The sequence below is a fragment of the Canis lupus genome, chromosome 5, assembly GCF_003254725.2.
Source record: "Canis lupus dingo isolate Sandy chromosome 5, ASM325472v2, whole genome shotgun sequence".
NCBI lineage: Eukaryota > Metazoa > Chordata > Mammalia > Carnivora > Canidae > Canis > Canis lupus.
Genome location: NC_064247.1, coordinates 39,199,128 through 39,225,570, shown reverse-complemented (window position 1 = coordinate 39,225,570; position 26,443 = coordinate 39,199,128). Strand labels below are relative to the sequence as shown.

The following is a 26,443-nucleotide window of genomic DNA, read 5'->3' as shown; positions in this document are numbered from 1 at the left end:
AGTCATCACAATTCCTTAAAAAAAAATTTGAGTATAGTTGACCCACAGCGTTCCATTAGCTTCAGATGTACAACATAAGGATTTGACAGATTTGTATATGACACCCTGTTCACCACAAGTGTAGCTGCCATTTGTCTCCATACAACTCTATTACAATATCATTGACTGTAATCCTTATGCTGTGCCTTTTATTCCTGAGACTTCATTCATTTCTTTACTGGAAGCCTGTATCTCTCACTTCCCTTCACCCATTTTGCTCATTTCCCCACCACTTGCACAACTACTTGCACATAAGGTTGTGCTCTGTATTTTTAGGTCTGATTCTACTTTTTGTTTATTCTTTTTTTTTTTTTTAAGTTTCACTTGTTCACTTGTGAGTGAAATCATGTGGTGTTTGTCTTTCTTGGTCTGACTTATTGAACTTAGCATAATACCCTCCAGATCAATCTATGTTGTCTCAAATGGCATAATTTCATCCTTTTTAATGACTACGTAATATTCTTCTGTATATGTGTGTGTGTGTGTCACCACTGAGTATGTTAGCTGTGGGTTTTTCATATATGGTCTTTATTAAGTTGAGGTATTTCCTTCTAACCCCACTTTTTCAACACAATTCCTTTTTTTTTTAAGATTTTGTTTATTTATTTATTTTAGAGACAGTGTGGGGGCGGGGCAGAGGGAGAAGGAGAGAATCTCAAGCTGACTCTACGCTGAGCTGGGAGCCTGACTTGGGTGGGGCTCAATCTTGTGACCTGAGCTAAAGTCAAGTCAGACGCTTAGCTGACTCAGGCATTCAGGTGCCCCGACACAATTCTTTTTCTTAGAGGAGAAAAGCTATGTATGTTTTCACACACACATGCAGAGTGGTTTATTATGAGATTAGAAGGACAGATTTTGACATCTTAATTTTATTTTTGTATGCTTTAGTAAAAATACTTAATATTTTACAATTTAACAGGAATGTAATAATATGTAATATAATCATTTAATACTGTAATTATTAAATAATATTTAATGATTTAACAATATTTAATAATTTTTAAAAAGATTTTTATTTATTTATTCATGAGAGACACAAAGAGAGATGCAGACACATAAGCAGAGGGAGAAGCAGGCTCCCTACGGTGAGCCCATGAAGGACTTGATCCTATCTGGAATCGCACCCTGAGCCAAAGGTAGACGCTCAACCATTGAGCCACCCCAGGTTCCCCACAACATTTAATAATTTAATGAGATATTATTTTTCTAACAAAGTAGACAGGGAGATATTTGAAACTTCCTTCTTAGTATTCCCATACACAAACATCTTGGGATAAAGCCCTTTTTGTCAAGGAAAATTATATGCTCAGTGCACTTTGCGTTTTATTTGCTAGTTATGCATTGACATAATTTGGGATACAGACTTTTAATTGTTAGGTTGGACTAGACAAATAACTTCTATTTTTCATGACTGAGTTATTCCTTTTGTAAAATGGGGATAATGCAGGGCACCCAGGTAGCTCCGTGGTTGAGCGTCTGCCTTTGGCTCAGGTCATGATTCCGGAGTCCTGGGATCAAGTCCCACATTGGGCTCCCTGCAGGGAGCCTGCTTCTCCCTCTGCCTGTGTCTCTGCTTCTCTCTGGGTGTCTCTCATGAATAAATAAACAAAATCTTTTTTAAAAAATGGGGATAATGCTTTCAGTATATCTGTGAGGTATTGTAGGGATTGAAAAGCCCAAATGGGAGAGATAAAATAGATTTGCTCATGTGTGAAGACATCCTTGTTACTTCATAGGTATTTAGCATCTTGGAAGCCTTGATTGTATTAGTATGCTAGAGTGAATCTCTTGTTCATGTCAAGTGGCTTTTGGAACTGCTGCTATTACTCAAAAACATTTTAGGAACTCCTTTTCAGAAATTGCACTTTTTGGTTATGTTGTGATATTTTGCATTTCCTAGAGGTGATATATATTTTGGAGGCTGTTTTGGTTTTGGAAATGCCCAAAGATCATTTAGAATCAAGTTTGATTAGTAATCAATAAGACGGAGATCAAACTTTATGATACAATTTTTGTTTAGAGATTCATTACTATAAATTTATTTTTTTATTTTATGTTTTTAAAATATTTATTTATTCATGAGAGACACAGAGAGAGAGGCAGAGACATGGACAGAGGGAGAAGCAGGCTCCCCACTGAGCAGGGAACCTGATGCAGGGTTGATCCCAGGTCCATGGGATCAGGCCCTGAGCCGAAGGCAGATGCTCAACCATTGAGCCATCCAGGCATCCCTCATTACTATAAATTTAGAAGGCCTATTTTCTGTGAATCATAAAAGAGGGGTGAAGCTCCCTCCTACAGGGAGGTTTCAAAATGTGTGAAATACTGGGATTATATCCCTTCCCTCCAAAACATGCATATCTAGAGTTTAATACACACTTGTCCTCAGGTTCTAGGAGATTTATTAAACACTTGTTGTGTTGAATATGTCATCATTTCCAGTGTCACAGAGGATTTTTGTCCACATCTTGGCATGGCCATTGGATAACAAAGACCTCAGTTTGCACAGCCATTAGAATGGGTTTAATTTTCATGCATAACTACTTACTGGTTTTCATGGAACACTCTGACTTGCTTTTGTTTTCTCTTTCTGAAAAACTAGAGGATGGGGAAAAAGTACAAAAAGAAGGACAACTCAAAACTCCTGGAGACTTGATCAGGCGTTCAAAGAAAAAGCGCTGGCAAATCCCTATGTCGCCAGATCAGTTCCTTCTGACAGTTAATGCCCTGCAGCAGGCTCATAATTCAGGGGAGTTTGCCTATCCCCGGAGGCCCCAAACCCAAGTCATTGATGCCTGGGGACCTTCAATTTCCCATCCAAGGAAGGTCCTGAGTTTCAAAGGAAAATCAGTCCAACACGCAGTCGATAGGTTGAGGTGGAACCACCCTCCCATCAATGTGAAACAAACCAATATTCCCCTTGAGATCCAGAAACTGCAGCCCAACCTGAAGAACTCTTTGCACAGTCCCAGGGTCCAGTCCACCATACCCCAGCCTGTGATTATCCGCCCCAGATTCGAGAGCAGCCTCAGGGGTGAAGACCAGGCGACCAGCTCCATCGATGGGACCGTGCGCAACTTCAGCCCATTAACCAGCCTGCAGGTTATTAAACCCAACCGCATGCTGGCTCCACCAATGGGCATGACAACCAAGTCTGTCAAGAAAGAACGACCTCGCTTCTACAAGACCCTTGATCCCTTTAGAATGAACACTGAGTTCATGTTGTTGACGGTAAAGGAGGAGAAAGAGTATGGGGAAGCCAAGATGAAGGAGTATCAGGCCAGAGAGCCCAGTGGAGTGGTCAATCCAGAAAAAGCCAGCAAAGCTGCATGGATCAGGAAAATCAAAGGGCTACCTATCGATAATTTCATGAAGCGAGGGAAAACAGCAGCCCCTGAACTTGGACAAAACATGTTTATCTGAACCAGCCTTGGGAAATGAACATCTTAAAATAAACAGAGAACCAAGTGGATGTTGGTGTTTGGCCTTTTGTTTTGCTTGTTTGTTTGTTTTGGACTATACCTTGGCGATGTGGGTAGTCTTAATTATCTTCCTAAGAACCAAAGAATTGATACTATCATCAAGAAAACGGGGGTGGGGTGGGGTTACTGGGAGAGATTGCCATCTGTGTTCCCACTGAAAACCATTTAATGAAACTTATGAAAGCCCAACATCACTGGTGGGAGATGGGAAAGTGATCATTGGAAAATTAAATACCACTCATCACCACCAATTTAGTGCTATTATTCTGATAGCAAATGAACTGATAATACTGTATCGGAATAATGCATTGGAATTCCCTGGTATTTTTGCACTGAAGCCTGATGAAGCTCAATGAGTCCAGTTAATCTAAAAGGAGAGGCCCTGGGATCCCTGGGTGGCACAGCGGTTTAGCGCCTGCCTTTGGCCCGGGGCGCGATCCTGGAGACCCGGGATTGAATCCCATGTCGGGCTCCCGGTGCATGGAGCCTGCTTCTCCCTCTGCCTATGTCTCTGCCTCTCTCTCTCTCTCTCTGTGTGACTATCATAAATAAATAAATAAAAAAACAAAAAACAAAAACAAAAAAAAAAAATAAAAGGAGAGGCCCTTAGTAGGGCTGACCTATTGCATTTGAGAACATTATGTATTCTTTTCCTTCTCAGAGCTAACTCCTGTGGAACAGAATTAAGCATATTTGTCTTTTCTTCAAAGAAGGACACTCATATCAAATGTGTTGATGTTTCCACTTAGACCTTCCAAGGATGATGTCAGGGACGAGGCAAGTAATTAAAGAAAAAAAATGTAGTACACTATGGGAGTTATGGCCCATTGGAGAGCTCAAGCCCTATCCAAAGGGGTGGCTTCTCCTTGATGGCTCAGCATGACCACAGTATGGTGTGAAATAATGGAAAATATATATTGGTCTCTGCCCCCAGTTCCTGGCACAGAGCTTCTGAAACCCTTATAAATTCCTAACTGATATGACCACTAGGAGCATCTTTTGTTCTAATGAGGGGACTCAGAGTGAGCTCCTGGATGGCTCCTGGATGGGGGCTGGTCACCGGAAAGACCAAGTCAGGATTAGAAGGTTAGAGATTTTAGCGCCCCCCCCCCTTCCTTCAGAGAGGAGAGAGTGGCTGGAAATGGAGTTCATGATCCATGATACCTACTGTGATGAAGCCGCCATAAAAATCTCAATAGCATGGGGCTCAGAGAGTTTCCAGGTTGGTGAACACATGGGGAAGGTGACACACCCCAACTCCACAGACTCTCTCAGACCTTGCCCTATATGTCTTTTTAAAAAAAAATTTATTTATTTATGCAATTCTCTCTCTATGAGAGAGAGAGAGGCAGAGACACAGGCAGAGGGAGAAGCAGGCTCCATGCAGGGAGCCCGACGTGGGACTCGATCCCAGGTTTCCAGGATCACACCCTGGGCTGAAGGCAGCGCTAAACCGCTGAGCCACCAGGGCTGCCCTGCCTTGTATGTCTTTATTTGGTTGTTCATCTGTGTCTTTTAATACAGGTAAGTAAATGTTTCCCTGAGTTCTGTGAGCCCCTCTAGCAAATTAATTGAACTTAAGAAGGAGGTCATTGGAACCTTTGATCTATAGCCAGTTGGTCAGAAGCCCAGGTGAGAAACTGGGCCTCCAAGTGGCATCTGAAGAGTGTGTGTGTGAGAGAGTGCAAACACATGTGTGTGAGGGTCTTCTGGGACTGAGCCTATAACCTGTGGGATCTGGCTTCTATCTCCTGATAGATAGATACTGTCAGAATTGAATTGAATTGTAGGATACCCAGCTGGTATTCCAGAAAATTGCTTGGCGTGGGGAAGAAACTTCCACGCATCTAGTGACCAGAAGAGAAGTGCTTTATGGGAAGAGTAAAGGAGATAGTGGAAAAACACAGTAGGGAAGAATTGGGCTTTTGCCTGCACAGCAGGTAGACTGAACCAAGCTTTTTTGACATAGGAAGTAATAGATTCAGATAGAATGCAGGGGTGCTTGGGTGGCTCAGTCCAGTAAGCAACCAACTCTTGATTTCAGCTCAGGTCATGATCTCAGAGTCCTGGGATACAGCCCTGAGTTGGCTCTGCGCTCTCTGTGGCATCAGCTTCAGTTTCTCTCTCTCTTCCTCCCTGCTCACTCTCAAGTAAATTAACGCAGCACTAATAAATAGCCATGTAAAAATTGTGATTTCTATGGAAGGGATCCCCTCCATGAAGGAAATGTGTTAATTCCATGAGTCTCCCAACAGCACTTTGATGTAGGCTGGGCAGATAGGCTATTGTTACAATCACACTATTATAATCACAGTGTCAGAGATGACGTAAAGTCGTTGAATTTCAGGTCCTTCACGGAGTGAAATGATACCTCCAGCGATTAAACTTAAAAGCAGTAATAAGAATTCCATTTAGTAAGCACGTTTACCCTACTGGGATACCATTTTCTTCCTTTTTTTTTTAAAGATTTTGAGAGACACAGATTGAGAGAGAGGCAGAGACACAGGCAGAGGGAGAAGCAGGGAGCCCAATATGGACAGGGGACTCGATCCCAGGTCTCCAGGATCACGCCCTGGACTGAAGGCGGCGCTAAACCGCCGAGCCACCCGGGCTGCCCTGGGATACTGTTTTCATCCCCACTTTATAACTGGGGAGCGATGGACGTAGAAGCTAGCTGGGCAGCTAGTACCTGGAGATGCAGGGACTCAAACCCACGCTCTCAACCTCTGTTCCTTCCTGTTTCCTGGCCTGTCTTCCTCCCTGCATTTAGAGCCCTCCATCTCGTTTCTTCTTAGCACCTTCCCGCCTCTTTACAGGAGCACGTTTATCTTTTTTCAGTTGCTTCTACAATTTAGGGTACACATACAGTACATGAACATATGCTGTAAAACATTCAAACACAATGCAACTGTGAAACAATAGGGCCCCACGCCCCTTGCTCTCAGGTCACGGATGGAGCCTTGGGGATGCTCTCGCCAGGGTCTTTCGCTCCGCTGGGACCAGCCCTCCGCCCCCGCTCAGTCCTCGCTTCGCAGCCGGCTAACGGGAGCCGAGTCCCTCCCTGCGCTCGCCCAGACCCCCGCCGCCCGCCGCCCGCCGCCCGCCACCTCGCGCTCCGCCCCAGCTTGCCCCGCCCACACCCTCGCCCCGCCCCCGAGACCCCCAACCGGCCTCGCGCTCCGCCCCAGCTCGCCCCGCCCACGCCCTCGCCCCGCCCCCGAGACCCCAACCGGCCTCGCGCTCCGCCCCAGCTCGCCCCGCCCACGCCCTCGCCCCGCCCCCGAGACCCCCCAACCGGCCTCGCGCTCCGCCCCAGCTCGCCCCGCCCACGCCCTCGCCCCGCCCCCGAGACCCCAACCGGCCTCGCGCTCCGCCCCGGATGCCCCGCCCACGTGCTCGCCCCGCCCCCGCAGTCACGCCCCTTGGGAAGCACCTGGAAGCGGAAGTGGGAACGGTCCGCGCTTGTCCTTTGTCCCGCCCCTCCCGTGGCGACCGCGTCGCGTCAGCTGCGGGGCTGACGTGGCTCCCGGAAGTGGGGCTGGCGCAGGGCCGTCATGTTGCAGCAGGTGAGGGGCTGCGGGCGCGCCTGGAGGGCGGGTGTGGGTGTGGGTGTGGCTGGGCGCCGGGCCTGCCGGGTCCGAGGGGCGCCAGTGTGGCGGCCCCGGGCCCTTGAGCCTGCAGCCCCGCTTGCAGCCCCAGCCTGGGAGTGGGGGCCGCGGGGGGGCGAGGGCCGCGGGCGCGTGTCCGGGAGCGCGGTCGGGAGCCCCGAGGCCTGTGGTGGAGGAGGGTGGCCCGGCTGCGCCTGTGCAGAAGCCCCGTGGCCGCCGACGCGGGGCGCTGGGCGGCGCGGGTGCCGGGCTGCGGGGACGCTCTCAGGTGTGAAGTTGCGGGTGGTCCGGCTTTCCCCAGCCGTTCCGGGACTCCGAGGGCTGCTCCGCCGTCCAGTGCGAGGAGGAGGCACCGCCAGGGATGGAGCCTTGGCCTCCGTGCGTCCGTTGCCTCCGTGCGTCCGTTGCCGGAGTGACGCCAGTGGTGATTGTTACCACTTTGGTGATCGCATCTGTGCCCTTAAGAGTTAGTTGCCGTTTGCGACCAGATGAGTAAGAATCATTTAATAATCTCTTCCCATGCTAGAAACTTTTTTGCTGCTTATAGTGCACTTTCACTAAAAAATGTAGGTACTTTTTTCTTACTGAGGGATTACTATGGGCCTGGCACTCACTGTTCTGGGCCTGGGATAGGGCTGTGAGCAGTACAGACAGACAGGCTTACGGTGCCGGGGGTGGGAGGAGAGAATAAGTCACATAGCTGAGGAGGTTTTCAGGTAATGAGGGCAAACACACAGTGATGTGGCAAGTATCAGAGAAACAGGACAACCTTAGAATTTATGGTCAGAAAAGACCACTCTGAGGAGGTCGCTTGAGTGGAGAAGATCCAATGATGGTTATTATTATTTTTTTAAGGATTTTTAATTATTTATTCATGAGAGACACAGAGAGGAAGAGACAGAGGCAGAGGAACCCAGGCTCCACGCAGGGAACCCGACCTGGGACTCGATCCCGGGACCTCCGGGGTCACGCCCTGAGCCGAAGGCAGATGCTCAGCTTCGGAGCCACCCAGACGTCCCTCCAATGATGGTTAGATTCCGCTTTCAGAACGTGAACCCAGGCTGAAGAAAAACACCATGCTGACTGTTCCCATTTTTTTTTTTAATTTAAGATTTTATTATTTATTTGACAGGGAGAGAGCACAAGCAGGGGGAAAGGCAGGCGGAGGGAGAGGGAGAAGCAGGCTGCCTGCTCAAGGCCTGATCTTGGGATCACGACCAGAGCTGGAAGCTTAATGGACTGAGCCACCCAGGCGTCCACTTCATTTCACTGCCTCCAATGCATCCACCCTAGAGCAACCCATTACCTCTTGACTCCGTTATTAGGATTAGAATCCTAAACCAGCCTCATAGCTTTGTGTCTTTGTCTTTCCCTCTCCCTCCCAGAGTCTCCATACAGTAGCCAGAATTTTCCTTTTTTTAAATTTTTTTTTATTTATTCAGAGAGACATAGAGAGAGAGGCAGGGACACACAGGCAGAGGGAGAAGCAGGCTCCATGCAGGGAGCCCGAAGTGGGACTTGATCCCAGGTCTCCAGGATCACGCCCTGGGCTAGTAGCTAAACTGCTACACCACCGGGGCTGCCCCAGAATTTTCCTTTTAATACCTAAATTGGAATGTGATAGTCCTGTGCGCAGGACATGCTAATGGTTCCTATTCTCAATTTTTTTTTTAAAGTTCTTAATATCAGAATCTTCAGCTTAAAGTTCAAAACTCTTAATTTCGCCCTGATGTGCCCACAGCCTTCCCCATCTTGGTAAAGGCAGCTCCAAAAGTGCAGAACTATTTGTCTTTTTTCTTATTACAGGGTGTACCACTTAAAAACAGTGCTTGGCGCTCGGTATTTATTTAATAAGCCAGTTTTACAAAGAACAGGGTAAGAGAAAAGAGTGTTCTAGGAAGAACTAGATAGAACAAATGTAAAAGGACCCAGTGGGGTGCAAATTTGGCATGTTCAAGGAATTAAAAAGAAGACTTAGTGTGGCATGGGCACAGTTACTCTATAGGTTTCCTGTTGCTGCAGATTATCATAAATTTAGTGGCTTAATTCAGATTTATCACATCACAGTTCTGGGTCAGAAGTCCAAAATGAGTCCTGAGGGCTGGCTAACCTGAAGGTATTGGCTGAGTTGTGTTCCTTCTGGAGGCTCTAGGAGAGAATCTTAGATTTGTCCTTGCTGTTTCTAGCTTCTAGAGGCCACTTGCATTCCTGGCTAGTGGTCTTCTTCCATCTTCAAATCTCTCTGACTTCTGCATTTCATGGTCTCAGTACCCTCTCTGACTCTGACCCTCCTCTGTTCCTCTATAAAGACCATTGTAATTACATCGTTGGGCCCACCTGTATAATCTAGGCTCCACTTCCCCACTCAAGATCCTTAATTCAGTCACATCTGCAAAAAATCTTTTTGCTAAGTAAATTGACATATTTATGAATTCCAGGCATTAGAACCAGGGTGTCTTTGGCAGGAGGGAGAGGAAGCATTATTCAGTGCATACAGATCGTGAAGGGGGTGTCCGGAGATAAGGTCTTAGAAGTGGGCGGGGCTAGATCACCATGGGTCCTGATAGGGAGTCAGTTTTTCAAAGTCCTCTAGGTTGTCAGGAGGTTGATAATCTAAGTGTGAAAGGTCACCCTGGCTGCTGGATGTAAATTGTGGACTGTTGGGATCAAGGGCGGAAGTCTCAATCCATAGCATCATACAGTGGATCTCAGTCTTGGCTGCACATTTTTATCATCTTGGGGAGGGGAGTTTAAAAAAATCCAGATGCCCAGACCACTCCCCAGACCAATTACATCTGAACCTTGGGGTGGGGACCCAAACATCAGGGTTTGTTTGTTTTGTTTTGTTTCCTTTTTAAAAGCACCTTAGGCAATTCCAGCCTATAGACCAAGGTTGAGAACTACTGGTCTCCGATCTCTGAGTCCATTTTCCTTTTAAAGCTTTAGCTCTTGTTCTGCTTCTCTCACTGTTCACTTACCATGTGGACTTCTTGGCCATTCCCTATATATACCTGTGTATTTCTACTTTCTGCCTTTGAAAATACACCAAGTCCCTTGTGTGAACAGGGGGCCCCCTTGCTCTGTCAGTGCCCAGCACAGAAGCCCTCTTCCAGAACTCACTAACAGAAATGAGCTTCTTGCTTCCCCTGCTCTCATTTGCACTTGTATTTCTCCTGTCTCTGATCATAGTCTGCAGTCACCTCCTTTGTGCATTCGCTGTTGCCTTCAATAAATACTGTACCACCTGGCAGGGTGCTCTACTGGACACTAGGACTTACTACAATGCAGTGCACGAGGAGTGACACTCCCTGCTCTCCTGTAGCATAGAGTCTAGATGGAGGTAGTCATTGGAGACCTGCAGGTACCTTGAGATGGTTGTGCAGGTGAGCATTTGTCCTGGTGCTGTGGGAACATGGGAAATGGGAAGCCTGGGGATTTCAGTGAAAGTTTCTTAGTTCTTTCAGTATTTTAGCTGAAATTAGAAAGAGATCTGGTGTTGCCTAATGGTGAGCTATGTAGAGGATGGAGACAGGAAGAGTTTTCTGTGTGGAGAACACATGAGAAAGGGAGACAGATGGGAGACCATGGTGTTTTCAGAGAACATGTAGCAGTGGTGCTGCTGCATTACTCAGTGGGAGGGACAGTCTGAAGATAAGTAGGGGGATCAGATCATGAGACGTCTTGTACTATGCATGGAGGAGTTAAGTTTTATCTTATACATGGAGGAGAACCACTGAACAGATTTGCAGAGGGGAATGACCTGGTGTGGCTCACATTAGGGAGATCGCTTCTGTGGCACCTGGGTGGCTCAGTGGCTGAGTGTCTGTCTTTGGCTCAGGTTGTGATCCTAGGGTCTTGGGATCTAGTGCCGTATCAGGCTCCCTGCAGGGAGTCTGCTTCTGCGTCTGCCTGAATCTCCGCCTCTCTCTCTGTGTGTCTCCCATGAGTAAATAAATAAAATCTTTAAAAAAAAAAAAAAAAAAAGGGAGATGACTTCTGTGGGTAATGAGGGTCTGGAGTCTGGCAGGGATGAGGTAAAGACAGGTGAGTGGTGGATGGCTGGCACTAGGCAAGGTGTAAAAGCAGGTTTGTTGTGGTTGAGGCTGAAGCAATGAGTTGGGATCTTAGCCACTTAGAATCTAAGGCTGTGAAAGGGAGGAATGCCTAGTGGGACCAATGCCAAAGAGAGAAGGGGAGGTTCAGGATGAGGGTTTTTAAAACATCTTGTTCAAGAAATAAATGACACCTGAAAAAGTTCATTTCCTGATTGGAAAGATCCAATTGGAAGAGCCGAAGAGACAAGGAAGTGTAAATAAAGGGAAAATTGATGGAGTTAAGCCCCCAAGGAGGCAGGAGATTCCAAGACCAACAGTTTGCGTTCACTTTGGCTAAAAATCGAAGGGTGAGAAGGGGCCAGGGAAACAAGGATATTATAGGCAGATGGTTTCATGAAGGAGCCAAAAGCATCGAATGTGTCCCCGATGGTCTCTGCTTTCGCTGTGGCTGGGGAGAGAGCCGCTGAGAGCGCACGTGGGAAGTTTGCAGGAGCATCATTGGCACCCCTGGGTTTTCTCATAGGGCTCAGCAGCGGGGAGTGATGGCTCGTTGCCACATGATCTTGGGGTGCCCTTTCCCTAGGTTGTGAACTCCCTGATGTCCATGACAGTGTCTTACTCTTGTCTTCCATTTGGACTGGCGTGCTGCCTCTTTTTTTTTTTTTTTTTTTTTTTGGCGTGCTGCCTTCTTTGTGGGAGGCACGTGGGTACTGAATTTCACCTTACTTCATGGAGATTTAATTTTCCTGCTAGGACAGTAATGACGACACTGAGGATGTTTCCCTGTTTGATGCGGAAGAGGAGACGAGTAACAGACCAAAAAAATCCAAGATCAGGTAGGAGGTTTAAGAGTTGTGTGAGTGCCCAGTGCTGTTCTGTCTGTAGATGGGCACCAGCTGATGGGATTCGAGGCAGAACGCTTGTTATGTCCTTATGAATAGTGGACATCACTAGTTTGAGCTTTGATCTGAGACAAAGAGGACCTTTCAGATTTGCTTTGGGAATAACTGGCATATGGAATTTTACTCATTGCCGAGTTTTCACATCTGTGAATCCGATTTTGTGATCATTGGTATTTTTACTTCTAGCTCCTGTTTACCAAGAACATACCATTTCTTTAGTTTCTGTAGACCCATTCCAGTTTGGTTTACTATGTAAATTTCAAAATCATGTGTTTTATCAATAAAATAACATGAACATGTCAAGCCAAACATATTTCTATTCCAAATTTAGTTCCCTCTAAAGAAATTTGCTTACTACAAAGTCTACCTGACCTTTGAAAATGTTATGCTAAGTGAGAGATGCCAGTCATAAAAGACCACATAATGTATGATTTCATCTATGTGAAATGTCCAGAATTGGCCAATGTGTAGAGGCAGCAATATATTAGGTGCCTTATGACTGGATGGGGTGGGGTTGGGGTTGGGGTTGGTGAGGAGGGACTGCCAGTGTAGAGGCCAATGTGTAGAGGCAGCAATATATTAGTGGTGCCTTATGACTGGATGGGGTGGGGTTGGGGTTGGTGAGGAGGGACTGCCAGTGGGGACACAGTTTCTTTTGGGGTAATGAAAAAGTTCTGAGAGTGATTGTGGTGATTGCACAGTTCTGTGATTATACCAAAAAAACATTGGGATATACACTTTAGATAGATGAATTGTATGGTATGTGGATTATATCTCAATAAAGCTGTTAAAAACAGGTCTACCTGATAGTTACTTTGCCTTAAAGCCTGAAGTGATTTCCTGAGGGCCCAGGAATTCTTTTATTTTTTATTTTTTTAAGTAATTTCTTTGCCTCAAGACCCCAAGATCAAGAGTCACACACTCTTCTGACTGAGCCAGCCAGGTGCTCCAGAATGAGTTTTTTATGTGAAGATAGGATTTTAATCCTAAGAGTATAGTTTTCTTAATTCTCCAAGATCGGCAAAGTTTCTCATTATATATTTTGTGAAAGCTTATATTCAGTGAGGTATTAAAGTCCTGTTTCCATAGTGTATTTTCTGTGACAACAGGGTCTAGTCAAATAATGGGACTTAGGAAAAAAGAGAGGTAGGCGGTTTGCTTCTTCCTCAAGTCATTTCTTTTGCTTTGACAAAACTCTGCATGGTTATGTTATGGCTGAAACATTCATCTCCGTCTGCAGTACCTGTGGTGAAATGTAATTGCATTTCTTTTATTTTGTTTTGGTTTTCAGACATCCAGTGGCATCATTTTTCCATTTATTCTTTCGAGTCAGTGCAATTGTAGTCTATCTTCTCTGTGAATTGTTCAGCAGCAGCTTTATTGCCTGTATGGTGACAATTATCTTGTTGTTGTCATGTGACTTTTGGGCAGTCAAGGTAGGTTTAATCATTTTTATTTTAACATTGTATTTAATATGATGAGATTGAATGATATGTAAAAAGTGAAAAAAAATTACTCTTAACAGTTTGGATTTGTGTTAGATTAGTTATCTTTTTGTTACCTATGTCAGCCCTCATCGTGTTAATACCACTGATTTGTCTCTGCCTTATGTCAGCCTACATCAGCTATAAAATGAAACAGACAAAATGTGATAAGCAGCCGGGGAAGATACTGCTTCTCATTCATACCTCCTGTTTTGCTTAATTACCTGGCCCAAAATGTCAATAGTGCTGAGGTTCAGAAACTGTTGTAAGGGATAGGAGGGAGTAAGTGGCTTTACACTCAAATGAGTGATAGGTGGAGAGATAGATGAATAGACAGGTACTTGGGTAGATGGACATATAACATAGGATAAAGTAACTATATTAATATTAAATATTAAATGTAGACTCTAGTAATAGCTAAGTGGGTGGTAACTGTAAAAGTTGACTTTTCTGTGTATCTTGAAATTTTCCTAGTAAAATGGTGAGGAAAAAAAAAATCAAAGGTAACAATACCAAAAAAAAAAAAAAAAAAAAGAACCAAAAGCTAATTTTGGGATTTCAGAGAGATGTATATTGATTCAAAAACCAGGAAGATGTTACAATATTCACAGTCTGCAGATCCACCATTTTTAGACCTCTGGATTCTTACAGACACTGAAAGTGGCTGGCTTGGTGCTGGCCAGCTTCCACACGCTGCGAAATGCTGAGAATGAGGATTATAAAGGTCTCTTTTTATGTAGGCTTTTCTTTTGTGCTGTCTTTGGCTTGTCTTTCTTTGAATTTCTTCTGTTGCTTTATGCTCTGCAGTGTTTACTGTATCCCAGTCACAATTTTGTTTTGAGGAATGTTTCTTTTTGTTTTCATGTAATCTCTGTTTAGCCAAAGAGAACTAGGCCTTTGGTCAGTTCTTCCTGGTCATTTCCCAATGTTTATAAATAAATTAAATCCTTCTGGGCTTAGAGTTTTAAAAAAACGTTGCCCAAAAGTATATTTTCTGATAAACTTCTTTCTTTCTTTTTTATTTTTAAACAGGGGCTTTAGAAATATCACTTTTATCTGTGGCAGAATTACTTATAGATATCCAAACCATTGAGATACGATGTAAAATTAAGAAGTCAAGAATAGGGAAATTATTAAATGGACTTGGTAGAAGGGGGAGGCCCGGTTGGGAAACTTGTTAGAACAGAGATGCATCACGATCTTTATAAACCTCAGTGCACTTGGCAAATGAGATTAATTTTTAATTTTTTAATTTTAACTTATTAATAAAAATAAGAGGCAAATAAAAGATTATTAAAGCAATTTTAAATGTAATAGCCTCTATGGGGTTTTTGTTTTATTCCTTTTCTGACACTAAAAAAGGTTAACTAATCGTTTTAGAATTTTAATAGTAACTTAATAAAATTTAAAATAAGTTGTGTATCTTCTACAGTGTTGGAGAGGCTAGGAGCAACTAAAGCATAGTTCACATAGTAAGAGAAGGAAAGCAAAGCTTAAATGTCACAAGGCAGAGTGCAAGGTGATGGAAGTAGTAGCAAATTAGTTATAATACTAAATGTAATTTGATTAAACTCTCTTTAAGAGACAAAAATTTGAAGATTGGGTCAGAAATCAAAAGTTCCAACCGAAGGATCTAACTAAAATGGTGGCATTAGAAAAAGTAAAAGGACACAAAGATAGTAATCATAATCAGCCCAACTGAAACAAAAAGAAACCTGGTATTTGTAATATGATCAGACTAAATAGAGAGTAAGACAGCACTTAGGGGAACAGAGAAGCTCATCTTATGAGTCACAGTGAGGACCATTCACAGAGTGACATTCCTTCCAACCGTGTGTAGGGAGAAACTGTTAGAAGCTCTAGAGGGAGGTGGGGAAAATTATTGTGACAGGAGTCTAACACATCAAAGCGACAAAAAAATAAGGTCTAAAGGATCTGAATGAAATGACCAGGTGCCCCTCCCCCTACTCATTCTCTCGATCTCTGTGCTCTCTCTCAAATAAATAAAATCTAAAAAAAAAAAGGTTTTTAAAATCCGAATTACAAATTAAAGCCAACCTGGTGAAAGCTCTTGGCTTAAACAGGAAACAGACTATAAATACAGATTATTTATAAGTTAGTGTCAATGATCGAAACTTTCAGAATGTGTTGAAGGCTGAACTCGGAGGAAAAATGGCAGACTAAAGGTTTTTATTATTAGAGGTCCAGAAGCTTCAAAAACAAAAAACAATAAGCCCAAGAGAAATTTGGAAAATAATCTAATGATCAAAGCAGAAATGTAAAGAATGGGGAAATGGGAAAACAGTGTGAAAATATTCTGAGAAGGTGTTCGAAAATGCCAGTAAAATCGGCCTCTAGCTGTCCTCCGTCTTTCCTACCAGCTCTTTTCTTTTCCTTAGCCTTTTTCTTCAATACGGATTTTGGCGTGAAGGCTCCTCTTTTTCTTCTCTTTCCGTGTTCCTTTCCTGGGCAGTATGTCTGTGCTTCTGATTTCCGGTGGTCTGTGAGCTGTGTGACCCCCAGACCTCAGTTGCCAGCCCAGGCCTACCCTCACAGCTGCAGACCCATCTGTCTGTCCTCTTGATGGTCTCACCTCATTGTCTTGAAGGAACCTCAGATTCACCCCGCTTGGATGGAATCTCACTGTTCTCCTCTGGCCCCGAGATGTTGCTCTTCTGTTCGTGCTCCCTTTCACAGGGTCTCGAGTCACTGGTTTTTATTTTATTTTTTTATTTTATTTTTATTTTTTTAATTTATTATTATTTTTTTTGAGTCACTGGTTTTTAACTTGAGCAAATCAGTCATAGGAATTGCCTTCTTCCTACTTCCTACTCCCAATCCGGTCAGTCACCAAGTCCTATAAATCTATCTATGTTACTTTCTTCCTCAGAGCTCTGTGCCGACTGTTCTTCTGGAATATTGTTCTAACCCCCCATCACCATGGCCCCAGGATCCCTAACCTTTTTTGTGCCATGTGAGACTGGTTTCACAGTCTCACGAAGCTTTGAACGCTATCTATCTATCTATCTATCTATCTATCTATCTATCTATCTATTTATTTATTTTCTATGAGCGCTTTTAAATACACGAAGGAAAATATGTAGGATTACGAAGGAAGTCACTTATTTTGACATATAATGAAAACATTAAGAAAGGCAAATTTCTGATTTTGTACTATGTGCTTCTTTACGAATGCATTAACAAGAAGATCTAGAGGCAGGTCTAATTGCTTCCCAAGCCGTGATGAGCATAAGCACGATTTTGTGATACATGCAGCAGGTCTAATACAATGCAAATAATATCCTGGTTTTTATTGGTCCAAGTCACAGGTACTGATAATTCTACTGGGGTTTATTGTCTACATTTATAATATAAAGATAAACTGAATTTCAGCTGGAAGTTAGTGAAAATGAAGATAGAATTTTTTTTCCTCACCAAGTTCACAGAACTCCTGAATCTGTTAGTGGGTACCTCTAATTAACACTCTTCTGCATTAGTGGCTCCTGCTTATCCTTTAAATCTCATTCCCAAAGTTGATTCCTCAGGGAGACATTTTCTGACTCCCAGACTAGATCAGATTTCCCTGTTCTCCTCTTACTTAAGGCATCCTGCACTTCTCCCTCACCGCACTTAACTATAGTTGGTGGCAGCACATTTGTGCATTGGTTCACTGCCTCTCTCCCCCATAACACTTGAAGCTCCATGAGGACAGGGGTGGTATCTGTTAGTCACCATTTTATTTGTAGCACAGAGTAGGTGCTCAATAAATATTAGTTGAGTAAATAAAGATTGAGAGAGCTATTAAAGTAGTTTATTACATTAATAAGAGGAAAAAAAGCCTTGGTCTATCACCACTGTCTAATCAGTTTGGGCTGCTATAAACAGTACCATAGTCTGGGTGGCTTATAATTGATAGAAACTTTTTTCTTCTTCTTCTTTTTTTTTTTTTTTAAAGATTCTATTTACTTATGTGAGACAGTGAGAGAGAGAGAAAGAGAGAGAGAGAGAACCAGAGGGAGAAGGAGAAGCAGCCCCCCACCCCTCCCTTGCTGAGTAGGGAGCCCGGTGTGGGGCTGGATCCTAGGACCCCCGGGATCATGACCTGAGCCAAAGGCAGATGCTCAACTGACTGAGTACCCAGGCACCCTAGGGTGATGTTTATTGATAAACTTACCCTGTCACCTCCACCCCTGCTGGTCCTGCTGTTGCGTTTTCTTTATTTTTTATGTCCAGGCCTACCTGGTGGTCTTTGTTAACTGGGTATTATGGAGGAAAAGCCGAAGATTTTTTGGGTTTGTGATATGTTGCACTAAGATATGACCTTATGGTAGGTCTTTTAAACAATGCTTTTAAAATGTGTGTATGTTAATCTTTATCAGAATGTCACCGGTAGACTCATGGTTGGTCTGCGTTGGTGGAATCATATAGATGAAGATGGAAAAAGCCATTGGGTGTTTGAGTCCAGGAAGGTAAATCCCCCTCCCCCCTTTTTTCCAAAATGTCATTCAATAAGTTATGTGTAGATTACATTTGAATATTTTTGGGTGGGGGATTCACGATGAAAAGTACTAACCGGATCGCTTGGCTTGTCAGCACTAAACCAGACGGCCTTCTCAAACTATCTGCGTTTTCTGTCTAATTGAGGTTGGAAGTAAGGCACATACAGGAAAGAAGCCTCTGAGAAAGGATTTGGGGTCAGTTTGTACTGTGTGCTAAGCTGCTTATCTAGGGGCTGCTCCTAAATGATCTCTGTGGTCTCTTAGCTTTGTGTGGCTGTGCCTGATGTCTCCAGGGATCTCTCCCTGTCAGCAGATAACTGCTTCCAGCACCTTTTTCTGTTCTTGCTCCCATGGTTCACTCCCACATGTGGGCAGGAAAAAGAAAAGAAGAGGGATTATAAGTAGATAGAAAGTCTGAGTCAACCAGAACAGGGTTCTTCAAGCTTCTGCCTTCAGGAACCCTCGGGGAGGCTGATCTGTTTTGGGTTGGCCTGCTTATCTGTAGCGAACGTTCAGTTTGGAGAAGTCAGCCTGGGAGGCAGAGGACAGAATTCCTGGACACTACTGATTAAGTTGTTTGCCTTCTGCTTGGAAAGGCCTTGACAACACTTCTGAGAACACAGTATTGTGCTCAGTAATATTCCTTTTATATTACTACTCTATATGGAAGCAGCTTACCACCCTTTAAAATTTCTTGGTATTGCTAAGACATTTTGGTCATTGTCCAAAATCCCAATTCCATTTCTTTCTCTGGTCCCTGACTTGATTTTAGTCTCCAGGGTGACTGTAGCCTTCATTGCCTTGAACATTACCTCGTATGGTGCGATTCAAAGCTTTCTTATGAATAAACAGTAGAGTGCAAGAAGAATTGAACAGAAGCCTGTCAGAAACAACCCTTTACCATCTTGGGTCATGACAGACTGTCCATTCTGAACTGAAAATACAAAATTCTCGAGTTAAAGCACATTTAAGCTAGTTCCTAAAATTAAATAGTGGTAAATATGTTAACTGTCCTTGGGGGGGGGGGGGGTTCTAACTTGGGACTTGAATCATCTGTATTAATTTATTTGAATTTTAAATTAAGGTATTTTTAATTAAAAATGTTAAACTTTTTACTGATAAGTGCTAAAATATTGGTTTATTAAGTTCATGTTCTTTTTTAGGCATCTGCTCAAGAGAGTAAAACAGTTTCTGAGGCCGAATCAAGAATCTTTTGGTTAGGACTTATTGCCTGTCCTGTGCTGTGGGTGATATTTGCCTTTAGCGCGCTTTTCTCCTTCCGAGTGAAGTGGTTGGTGAGTATCAGTGAGGATGTACCGACTGATTCGTTAGGAAGACTGATGAATAATCACCAGAAGCAACCACCTATGTTAACATTAGGGACCTCTATTGAATAGGCAGCTCCATCACACATTTCCCAAGTTCTAGTCCCCAACTCTCCTTGCTCTCTGAACTGGAGAGCAGAATCCTCTTAAAGATCCCATTTCACTGATTCCCCAAGTGCCTAACAGAGTTTTTGATTTAACAACTGCCTTGTACAGAGGTCACCATATATTTATTGCAGTATTATCTTGTTGGATGGGGATGTTCAATAAATGCCAAACAAAAATGGTTAGCTTGGTTTGGAACTAACAGAATGGGCTTTTCTGAAAATATTAGCTGGTAACTTATTCTGGTTGTCTATTGCTTATGTTGTAAATCTTCCCAGGATGTAGTGGCTTGAAATAAGAGCTGTTTTATTATCTCTCACTGTTTCTCTGGTTCAGGAGCTTGGAGAGGATTTGCCTGGGAAACTGTGGGTTGGGGTCCATGTGGTTGCAGCTAGGCAGTGGCTGGAGGCTGCTAAGGCATCTCTTCATGAGGTCTTGTGGCTTCTCCACATTGTCTCACCACAAGGCCATTTTGGGCATCCTCACAGCATGGTGGTTCTCATGGCAGTTAGACTGTTTCCTTGGAGGGTCATAGCTCTAATCTGGAGTGTCTCAGCTCAGAGGGTGAGTTGCCTTTTACAGCTGTGTTATTTGCTACAATTGCCATAACAAAGTACTGCATTCTAGGGGGCTTAAGTAACAGAACATTTTCTCGGTTCTGGAGGCTAGAAATCCCAGATCAAGATGTTGGCAGGGTTGATTTCTTCTTTGTGAGGCCTCTGTCCTTGGCTTGTGGATGGCCATCTTTTCCTTCACGTGGTCTTTCCTCTATGCACGTCCGTCCTAATCTCTTTTTACAAAGACACCAGTCATACTGGATTAGGGTCCACCCTAGTGGCCTCATTTTTACCTTTATTACCTCTTTTAAAAGTCTGTGTCCAAGTACAGTGACATTCTAAGGTGCTAGGATTAGGACTTCCAACATTAGAATTTTGGGGAGACACAATTCAGGCCATGAGAACAATCTAGGTTCAGAAATCATCACTTTTGCCACCTGTCCTCATTCAAGGGAATGGGAAATAAGCTCTGTAGCTTGATGAGGTTCTAGAAAAGCATGTGGGACAGGTATTATTGCTACATCTTTGGAAAATATAATCTGTCACTTGACCCAAACCATGAATCTTGTTTTTTCATAGTTGACTTTAACATTTACTGATATCAGGTATATTTTGGCTTTATGTTTTTCCTTGTATTTTTAATATTCTTGTCTCTATTTTGCTATATAGGGTCTTTTTTTTTTTTTTCGTTGTATATGCACATACATTCTTTCTTGGGGTTGGGAAGGTTTATTCTGTATTTTTAGTTTTTCTAGCAGGTCTCTCTTCCTTTATGTTTGTATCACACCCTCTTTTCGTGGATTAGGAAATGTAGTGAATATGTGCTGGTTTCCTGCTGTGAAAGATGGCACACTTCTTTCTCCCACTTCTCTTCCCGGCTTCTGCTTTTGGATTTCTGTTGGTTATAGACTTACTTATTTGCTTGCTTGAGTTTTGCCTTCTCTTAGATAGTGCAGTTCTTTGTCCTGGGTGGGCATGTGCTCCATACTGGTGCTTTAGTTCATTTGTGAGGCCCTGGAGCCTTATCATCCATATGGGGGAGTCAGCCCCGTTCTTCTCTAGCACTGTTTCCACTTCCCTCAAACAGAACTGGGACAGGTTATGCAGAAAAAGGTGGCTTGGGATCCTGGGTGAAGACTACAGGGTGGTAAGGGGGTGTCACTCAGGCTCTCCAGGAACCTCTTCCTACCCCTGTTCTGCTGAGAACATGGACTTAATGATTGCCAGTCCTTCTTCTCCTTCTCCTTATCAGAGGGGGCATCCATCTCATGGCAAACTGCTGGGATTTGTAGCTTGTGTTATGTGGTAGGAGTCATGTCTCTTTTTGCATTTTTTTCTCAGAGCTGTCTATATACTTTGAACTTCTGCCTCTAAGGTGTTGGGGGTAGTGATCATCAGTTAAATTTCCATTAGAGCTAGGAGTTGTATAGAGCAAAACCAAGCTGGCTCTTTCTCCCACCACCAGCACCCCCCCCCCCACCTCTTTTAAAATATTTATTAGCATCAGCTTGTTTGCCTTTTTTTTTTTAAGACTTTAAAAAAAATCTCTTTTAAACCTATGTATTTAAAAAAACTATTATATATTAGGGATAGAGAGATCTTGATGTCTGGCTTTCCTATAACCATCTTAAACCAGATGTCTGCTTAACTTATAAATACATTTTAAAATGTGTTGCAGGACTCATGCTCAGTCTATGCATTCAGGTGATCCCTGGCATATTAGGAGTGTCCCAGTTTGAGAGGCATGAGAAGTTGAAAGAGATTTATTTAAATAAAAATACAGTTTTATATTTATTTAGGTAACTAACCTTGTTTAATTCTAATGTGTTTATTTCTGTGAAACACAAGTTTTAAATAGCAAGTACAAATCTACTTTTACTAGGAATTTGAATCTATTCCTTAATTAAACATTCAAATCCTCTAACTTCCTTAAAATCAGCTGTACAGCTCCTTAAGGATTAAGGAGAGTAAGTCTGGATTGGAGAGAGAGACTCTGTTTAGCTGTGTTGCTTTTTACAGATAGAAATATTTCCTGGGTAATCCTTTTAACAGCCGATGGGTTGAGGAGTTGTTTATTCTAGAGCAGGGGTTGGCAAACGATGGCCTATGGGCCAAATCCAGCCCAACACCTGTTTTTGTAACTTTTTTTTTTTTTTAATATTTTATTTATTTATTTAGGATAGTCACACAGAGAGAGAGAGAGAGAGAGAGAGAGGCAGAGACACAGGCAGAGGGAGAAGCAGGCTCCACGCACCGGGAGCCTGACGTGGGATTCGATCCCGGGTCTCCAGGATCGCGCCCTGGGCCAAAGGCAGGCGCCAAACCGCTGCGCCACCCAGGGATCCCTGTTTTTGTAACTTTTTATTGGAGCCTAGCCTTGTCTGTTTATGTATTGTCTGTGGCAGCTTTTGGGCCAGAAAGGCAGAGTTGAGTGTTTGCAACAGAGATCCCTTGGCCCCCTAAAATATTTGTTATCTGGCCTTTAACAGAAGAACTTAGCCCACCCCTCCATGGGTGGAGGTCCACCCATGAGACCTCCTCACATTGTCCTAATGCACTTTTCTTCCATGATATTTAAAAAGTAGGCTTGAGTTTTTTATTCTCAGTCTTTAATGTTCTTAGTGGGGTCACCTGTAGGTTCCTAGATGTGGCCAAGGAAGAAACCACTCTGCCAAAGTGCGTTTCCTCCTAGGCCTCCCCCTGCACCCTGCTCATCACAGAAGGCAAACACCTGTTGATTGCTGCCTTGCTACTCTGCTTTGCTTCCCCAGAAGCCAGTTGTCACACACGTCAGCTTGGAGCAGAGATGCCCTTCCGCATGCTCCTGGTTTGTTGAGCTTTATCTCTTGGCCATTCTCTCATGATTGTTAAAGGGATAATTAACATTTGAGCCTCTTCTGAATCTCATTTATTTAATTTTTATAAATCTTTATTTGCAGATGCACATAAAATATTAGAGAGAGAACGATTCATCCACTGCATTGCCATGGGGTCTGCTATATAGCATATGTGTTTAATATAGTATTTGTTGGGTGGATGATGAGTGTGTTGTTCTCAGCATGTATTAGATAGGTCTGTTCTGCTAAGTTAAGGAGTCTCCTTGGCACAAGCCCCACCCATGAGCTTCCTTTTCCTTCTTTTTCCCATGACAATCTGCTTTGTTGTTGGTGTCTTTTTGTTTGTTTGTTTTTTGGCATATGTGTGTTTTGTTTTGGCACAGAGAAAGGTCACTTTTAGGCCAGTAACCATTGATTATTTTTTCTTTCAGGCGGTGGTTATCATGGGTGTGGTGCTACAAGGTGCCAACCTGTATGGCTATATCAGGTGCAAGGTGGGCAGCAGGAAGAATTTAACCAACATGGCTACATCTTATCTTGGAAAGCAGTTTTTAAGACAAGTAAGTGTTTTCTGGATGTGAGGGTAATTTTGATGTGGCCAGTGACTGATGGAATCATTTCTAATTCTTATTGAGTATTTTATGAAGTTTCTAATTCTTAGAGAGTTTCTTACTATTTGTGAAATACTTAAAAAAGTAGGTTTTTTAAGGCACATATTTTTTAACTATGAGATGATGATAAAGTTATGTTAATTACTCTTGACTTTTAGGACATTCTAGAAATGTATTGTCAGTGCCCAGAGATTATTTTATTCTTATTTATTTATTATTTTAGAAAGAAAATGTTGGGGGGAGGAGCTGATGGAGAGGGAGAGAGAGAATCTCTCAGCAGGTGCTCGATTTCACATCCCTGAGATAGTGACCTGAGCCGAAATCAAGAGTCCGACTGAGACACACAGGCACCCTGCCCTGAAATTATTTTAAAACCACAGGGATAACTTACCGTTGATAACAATCTGTTTTTAAAAAATTGCCTTAAAAAACTTGCTTTAAGTTCAGTAGCTTTCCATTAATTCTAGTGGCTCTAAAATGAGCAGTTTTGGAGAATGTATATTATGATTTTAGGATTTATAGTAAGAACAAGTAGAGACATAAGACTGTATCATTAAAGATTGTTTTAGAGTACTCAGATTTATTTGTTTGTTTTCTAGAACATTAAGTTTTAACTAGTTTCCCAGTATGAAGATTTAAGTCAGGGTTTTCAGTGGAAAAAGTACTGTTCATAGGTGAGTAGTAATGGTTAAATAGCTTGGGAGAAATTGACTAGCTACTTTGTATGATACCTCCCAATTGTTTAAGTGCAGTAGGTTGTGCAGATAATACCAGATAATGGTTTTCAAACTTGGACATGCCTAAGAATCACCCACAAGTCTAAGAGAAAGTTTGCTGAGTCCTACTCCCAAAGTTGACCTGGGGTGGGGTCTCATAATTGGCACGTCTAGCAAGTTCCCAGGTGGTGCTGTTGCTTCTGGTCCAGGAACTACATTTAGATGGCTGGTACCCTGGTGGATTGAGTGACTTCTTAAGGATATACCACCAACACATGATACTTAGCTAGGGCCTAACCCACCTGTTTTCTCTTGAAATTTATTGTTCTTTCATTCCACTGTACAGTTTCTCTTGTATAAATGATAAAAAGTACAGAAAACGAATAGTCTTGTAGGGACGTGATTCTTCTCCTGAGGGATTTTTGCACAGTCCCAGATAGACCTTTGCTGTGGTCCACTGTGTGGTTATTGTCAAATGTGTGTGTGTGTGTTTTAAAGATTTTATTTTATTCATTTGAGAGAGAGAGTGCAGGAACAGCAGGGAGAGGCAGAGGGAGAGGGAGAAGCAGACTCCCCACTGGGCAGGGCATCTGATGTGGGACTCTGTCCAAGGACCCTGAGGTCATGACCTGCGCTGAAGGCAGAAGCTTAACCGACTGAGCCACCCAGGTTCCCATCAAGCATGTGTTTATTAGTTTTTTTCTTTTGGGTTTTTAGTGTTTGTAAAGCAGGGAGGGACATTGAGCACAGGGAAATTGAACCTTGACCCTGCCATAACATGGGTCGGGTTAGTGGAGTTACGTGGCACCTGGTGGTGCTCTGCTAACATGACATTGGCTTGCTGGATGTCTCAGTGGAACCATCGATTGCTTCTCTGGCATGTCCAGAATTTTTAACGTAACTGGGCCATGCACTGTAAGGTAGTGTAGCAGCTGGCTCTGCTGATGGATAGGGAATGTTTTCCTCGTGCTTTGAAGTCTGGTTCACCAAGTAAAAGAGTTCTCACTTACAGTAAGGATTTCTTTCTCTTTTGCAGAATGCTGGAGAAGACCAGACTTCCTGAGGAGAGTGCAAGCAAGCTCCTGTGTTCTGTTACACTGGGGAGCAACTGAAGAGATTCTTGACTCTGAACCTTTTGAAACTGAGTACATGTTGCAAAGAGGAGCATTGGGTTTGTTTTTGCAGTTTAAAATTTACTTTAAAAAATGGAAAGGTGGTTTTCACATCAACTGTTCATTTTCTTTCTAGCATTTCGGGTTTGAAAGTATGGTGTTGCCAGGAACATTGTCAAAACTGGTTCACGACTTACATATGTATGCACATAGTCCTTGTAACCTGTATATCCCGGATTACTGAAAGTGTGTTCATGGACATTTGTAAGGGAGACCTTTGTAATTGGATCCAGTAGGATGTAGGAGGATGTTCTCGGTCTGTCTCAGAACTCTAGATGTGTACATATTATTTCTGTAGATTGTTGCCAGAAGAAAGTTTTGGTTCCATGGTAAGAGTGAGCACTTTGGCTTATGTGTAAGTTAGAGGTAATTGTTAATTTTACAACATAATATATACTTTGTGATGAAACTTCTCATCTTAGGCGCTCACAGGCAGGTACAAACCAAATTTGGGCCAGTGGTTAACTAGTTTGTAAATTTTATTTTTATTTGTAATAACTCATGTACTTAAGGCCCAATTAATATAAATGGAATTTTCATGGTTTATGTTTAGGGGATACCTTAGAGATTGCTGCTGTTCTATTTATTTTTTGGAAGGGAGAGCCAGATTTTACTTTGGAACTTCCTGGAAGCTCTTCAGTGGTCTTTGGCCTAATGAATTCTATCTTTTATCACTAAAAGAGTATTATTCTTATGTCATAGTGAGAATAATCATTTAAATACTTGGCATAATAAATGCCTAAGAAACATTTTATGAATCTATTTTTTTTCTTGCTATAATGGGGCTATTGTAAATCATGCATTTGTATTAATGATATTTCTTAAAGCAATATATGAAACAATCTACAAATGGTTGTAGGAGTCTACAAATTCTGTTCTTGGTTCTGTAAACTTTGTTGGAATCTTTTAACCAACAGATTATTTTGTGGAATGTATTTATACATTGTTAAAAAATTTAAAAAGATGTTTAATTGATTAAGTGTCTTTATTGGAGTGATAGCTTTGAAGGTTCATAACTTTATATTTGTATAAAACTGCTGTTTACAAAACA

At 42.8% G+C, this 26,443-nt stretch overlaps 2 protein-coding genes and 1 long non-coding RNA gene across 12 annotated transcripts in view; 2 read left to right on the top strand and 1 right to left on the bottom strand.

Annotated features, from left to right (window-relative positions):
* FBXW10B (F-box and WD repeat domain containing 10B) overlaps positions 1-3,511 on the top strand; it is a 36,074-nt gene extending 32,563 nt beyond the window's left edge. For 4 of the 6 annotated variants that reach the window (XM_025428310.3, XM_025428309.3, XM_025428307.3 and 1 more), the window contains one exon: positions 2,642-3,511. In XM_025428310.3, coding sequence (XP_025284095.1) covers positions 2,642-3,462 — 821 coding nt within the window. In that variant the 3' untranslated portion in view covers positions 3,463-3,511. Of the gene's footprint in view, positions 1-1,070; positions 1,176-2,641 lie in introns of all 6 variants that reach the window. The other 2 variants (XM_025428311.3, XM_049110237.1) reach the window with 2 other exon arrangements.
* Positions 1-7,089, bottom strand: part of LOC112647316 (uncharacterized) — an 11,176-nt gene extending 4,087 nt beyond the window's left edge. Inside the window, exons 1-2 of the long non-coding RNA XR_003128234.3 lie at positions 6,955-7,089; positions 6,211-6,365 (exon numbers count right to left, since the gene is read on the bottom strand). This is a non-coding gene — a long non-coding RNA (uncharacterized LOC112647316). The remainder of the gene's footprint in view (positions 1-6,210; positions 6,366-6,954) is intronic.
* TVP23C (trans-golgi network vesicle protein 23 homolog C) lies at positions 6,948-26,443 on the top strand. Of its 5 annotated transcripts, none has more exons than XM_025428315.3 (7): positions 6,948-7,087; positions 11,938-12,020; positions 13,378-13,522; positions 17,950-18,039; positions 19,233-19,364; positions 23,325-23,453; positions 25,257-26,443. In XM_025428315.3, the coding sequence occupies exons 1-7, from the start codon at positions 7,076-7,078 to the stop codon at positions 25,281-25,283; spliced, it is 618 nt and encodes a 205-aa protein (XP_025284100.1). In that variant the 5' UTR covers positions 6,948-7,075; the 3' UTR covers positions 25,284-26,443. The 5 variants fall into 5 exon arrangements, with proteins under 5 accessions (XP_025284100.1, XP_025284098.1, XP_025284101.1 ...); XM_025428313.3 differs by lacking the exon at positions 6,948-7,087 and adding an exon at positions 7,486-7,621 and having other exon boundaries at positions 11,943-12,020; XM_025428316.3 differs by lacking the exon at positions 6,948-7,087 and adding an exon at positions 7,493-7,621.

Bases quoted from the DNA above. Each gene is read 5' to 3' on its own strand.
- TVP23C (XM_025428313.3), top strand. From the start codon at position 7,491: ATGGAGCCTTGGCCTCCGTGCGTCCGTTGCCTCCGTGCGTCCGTTGCC. The intron at 7,622-11,942 runs GTAAGAATCATT...CTGCTAGGACAG, and splicing joins TGCCGTTTGCGACCAGATGA to TAATGACGACACTGAGGATG. The intron at 12,021-13,377 runs GTAGGAGGTTTA...TTTGGTTTTCAG, and splicing joins CCAAAAAAATCCAAGATCAG to ACATCCAGTGGCATCATTTT.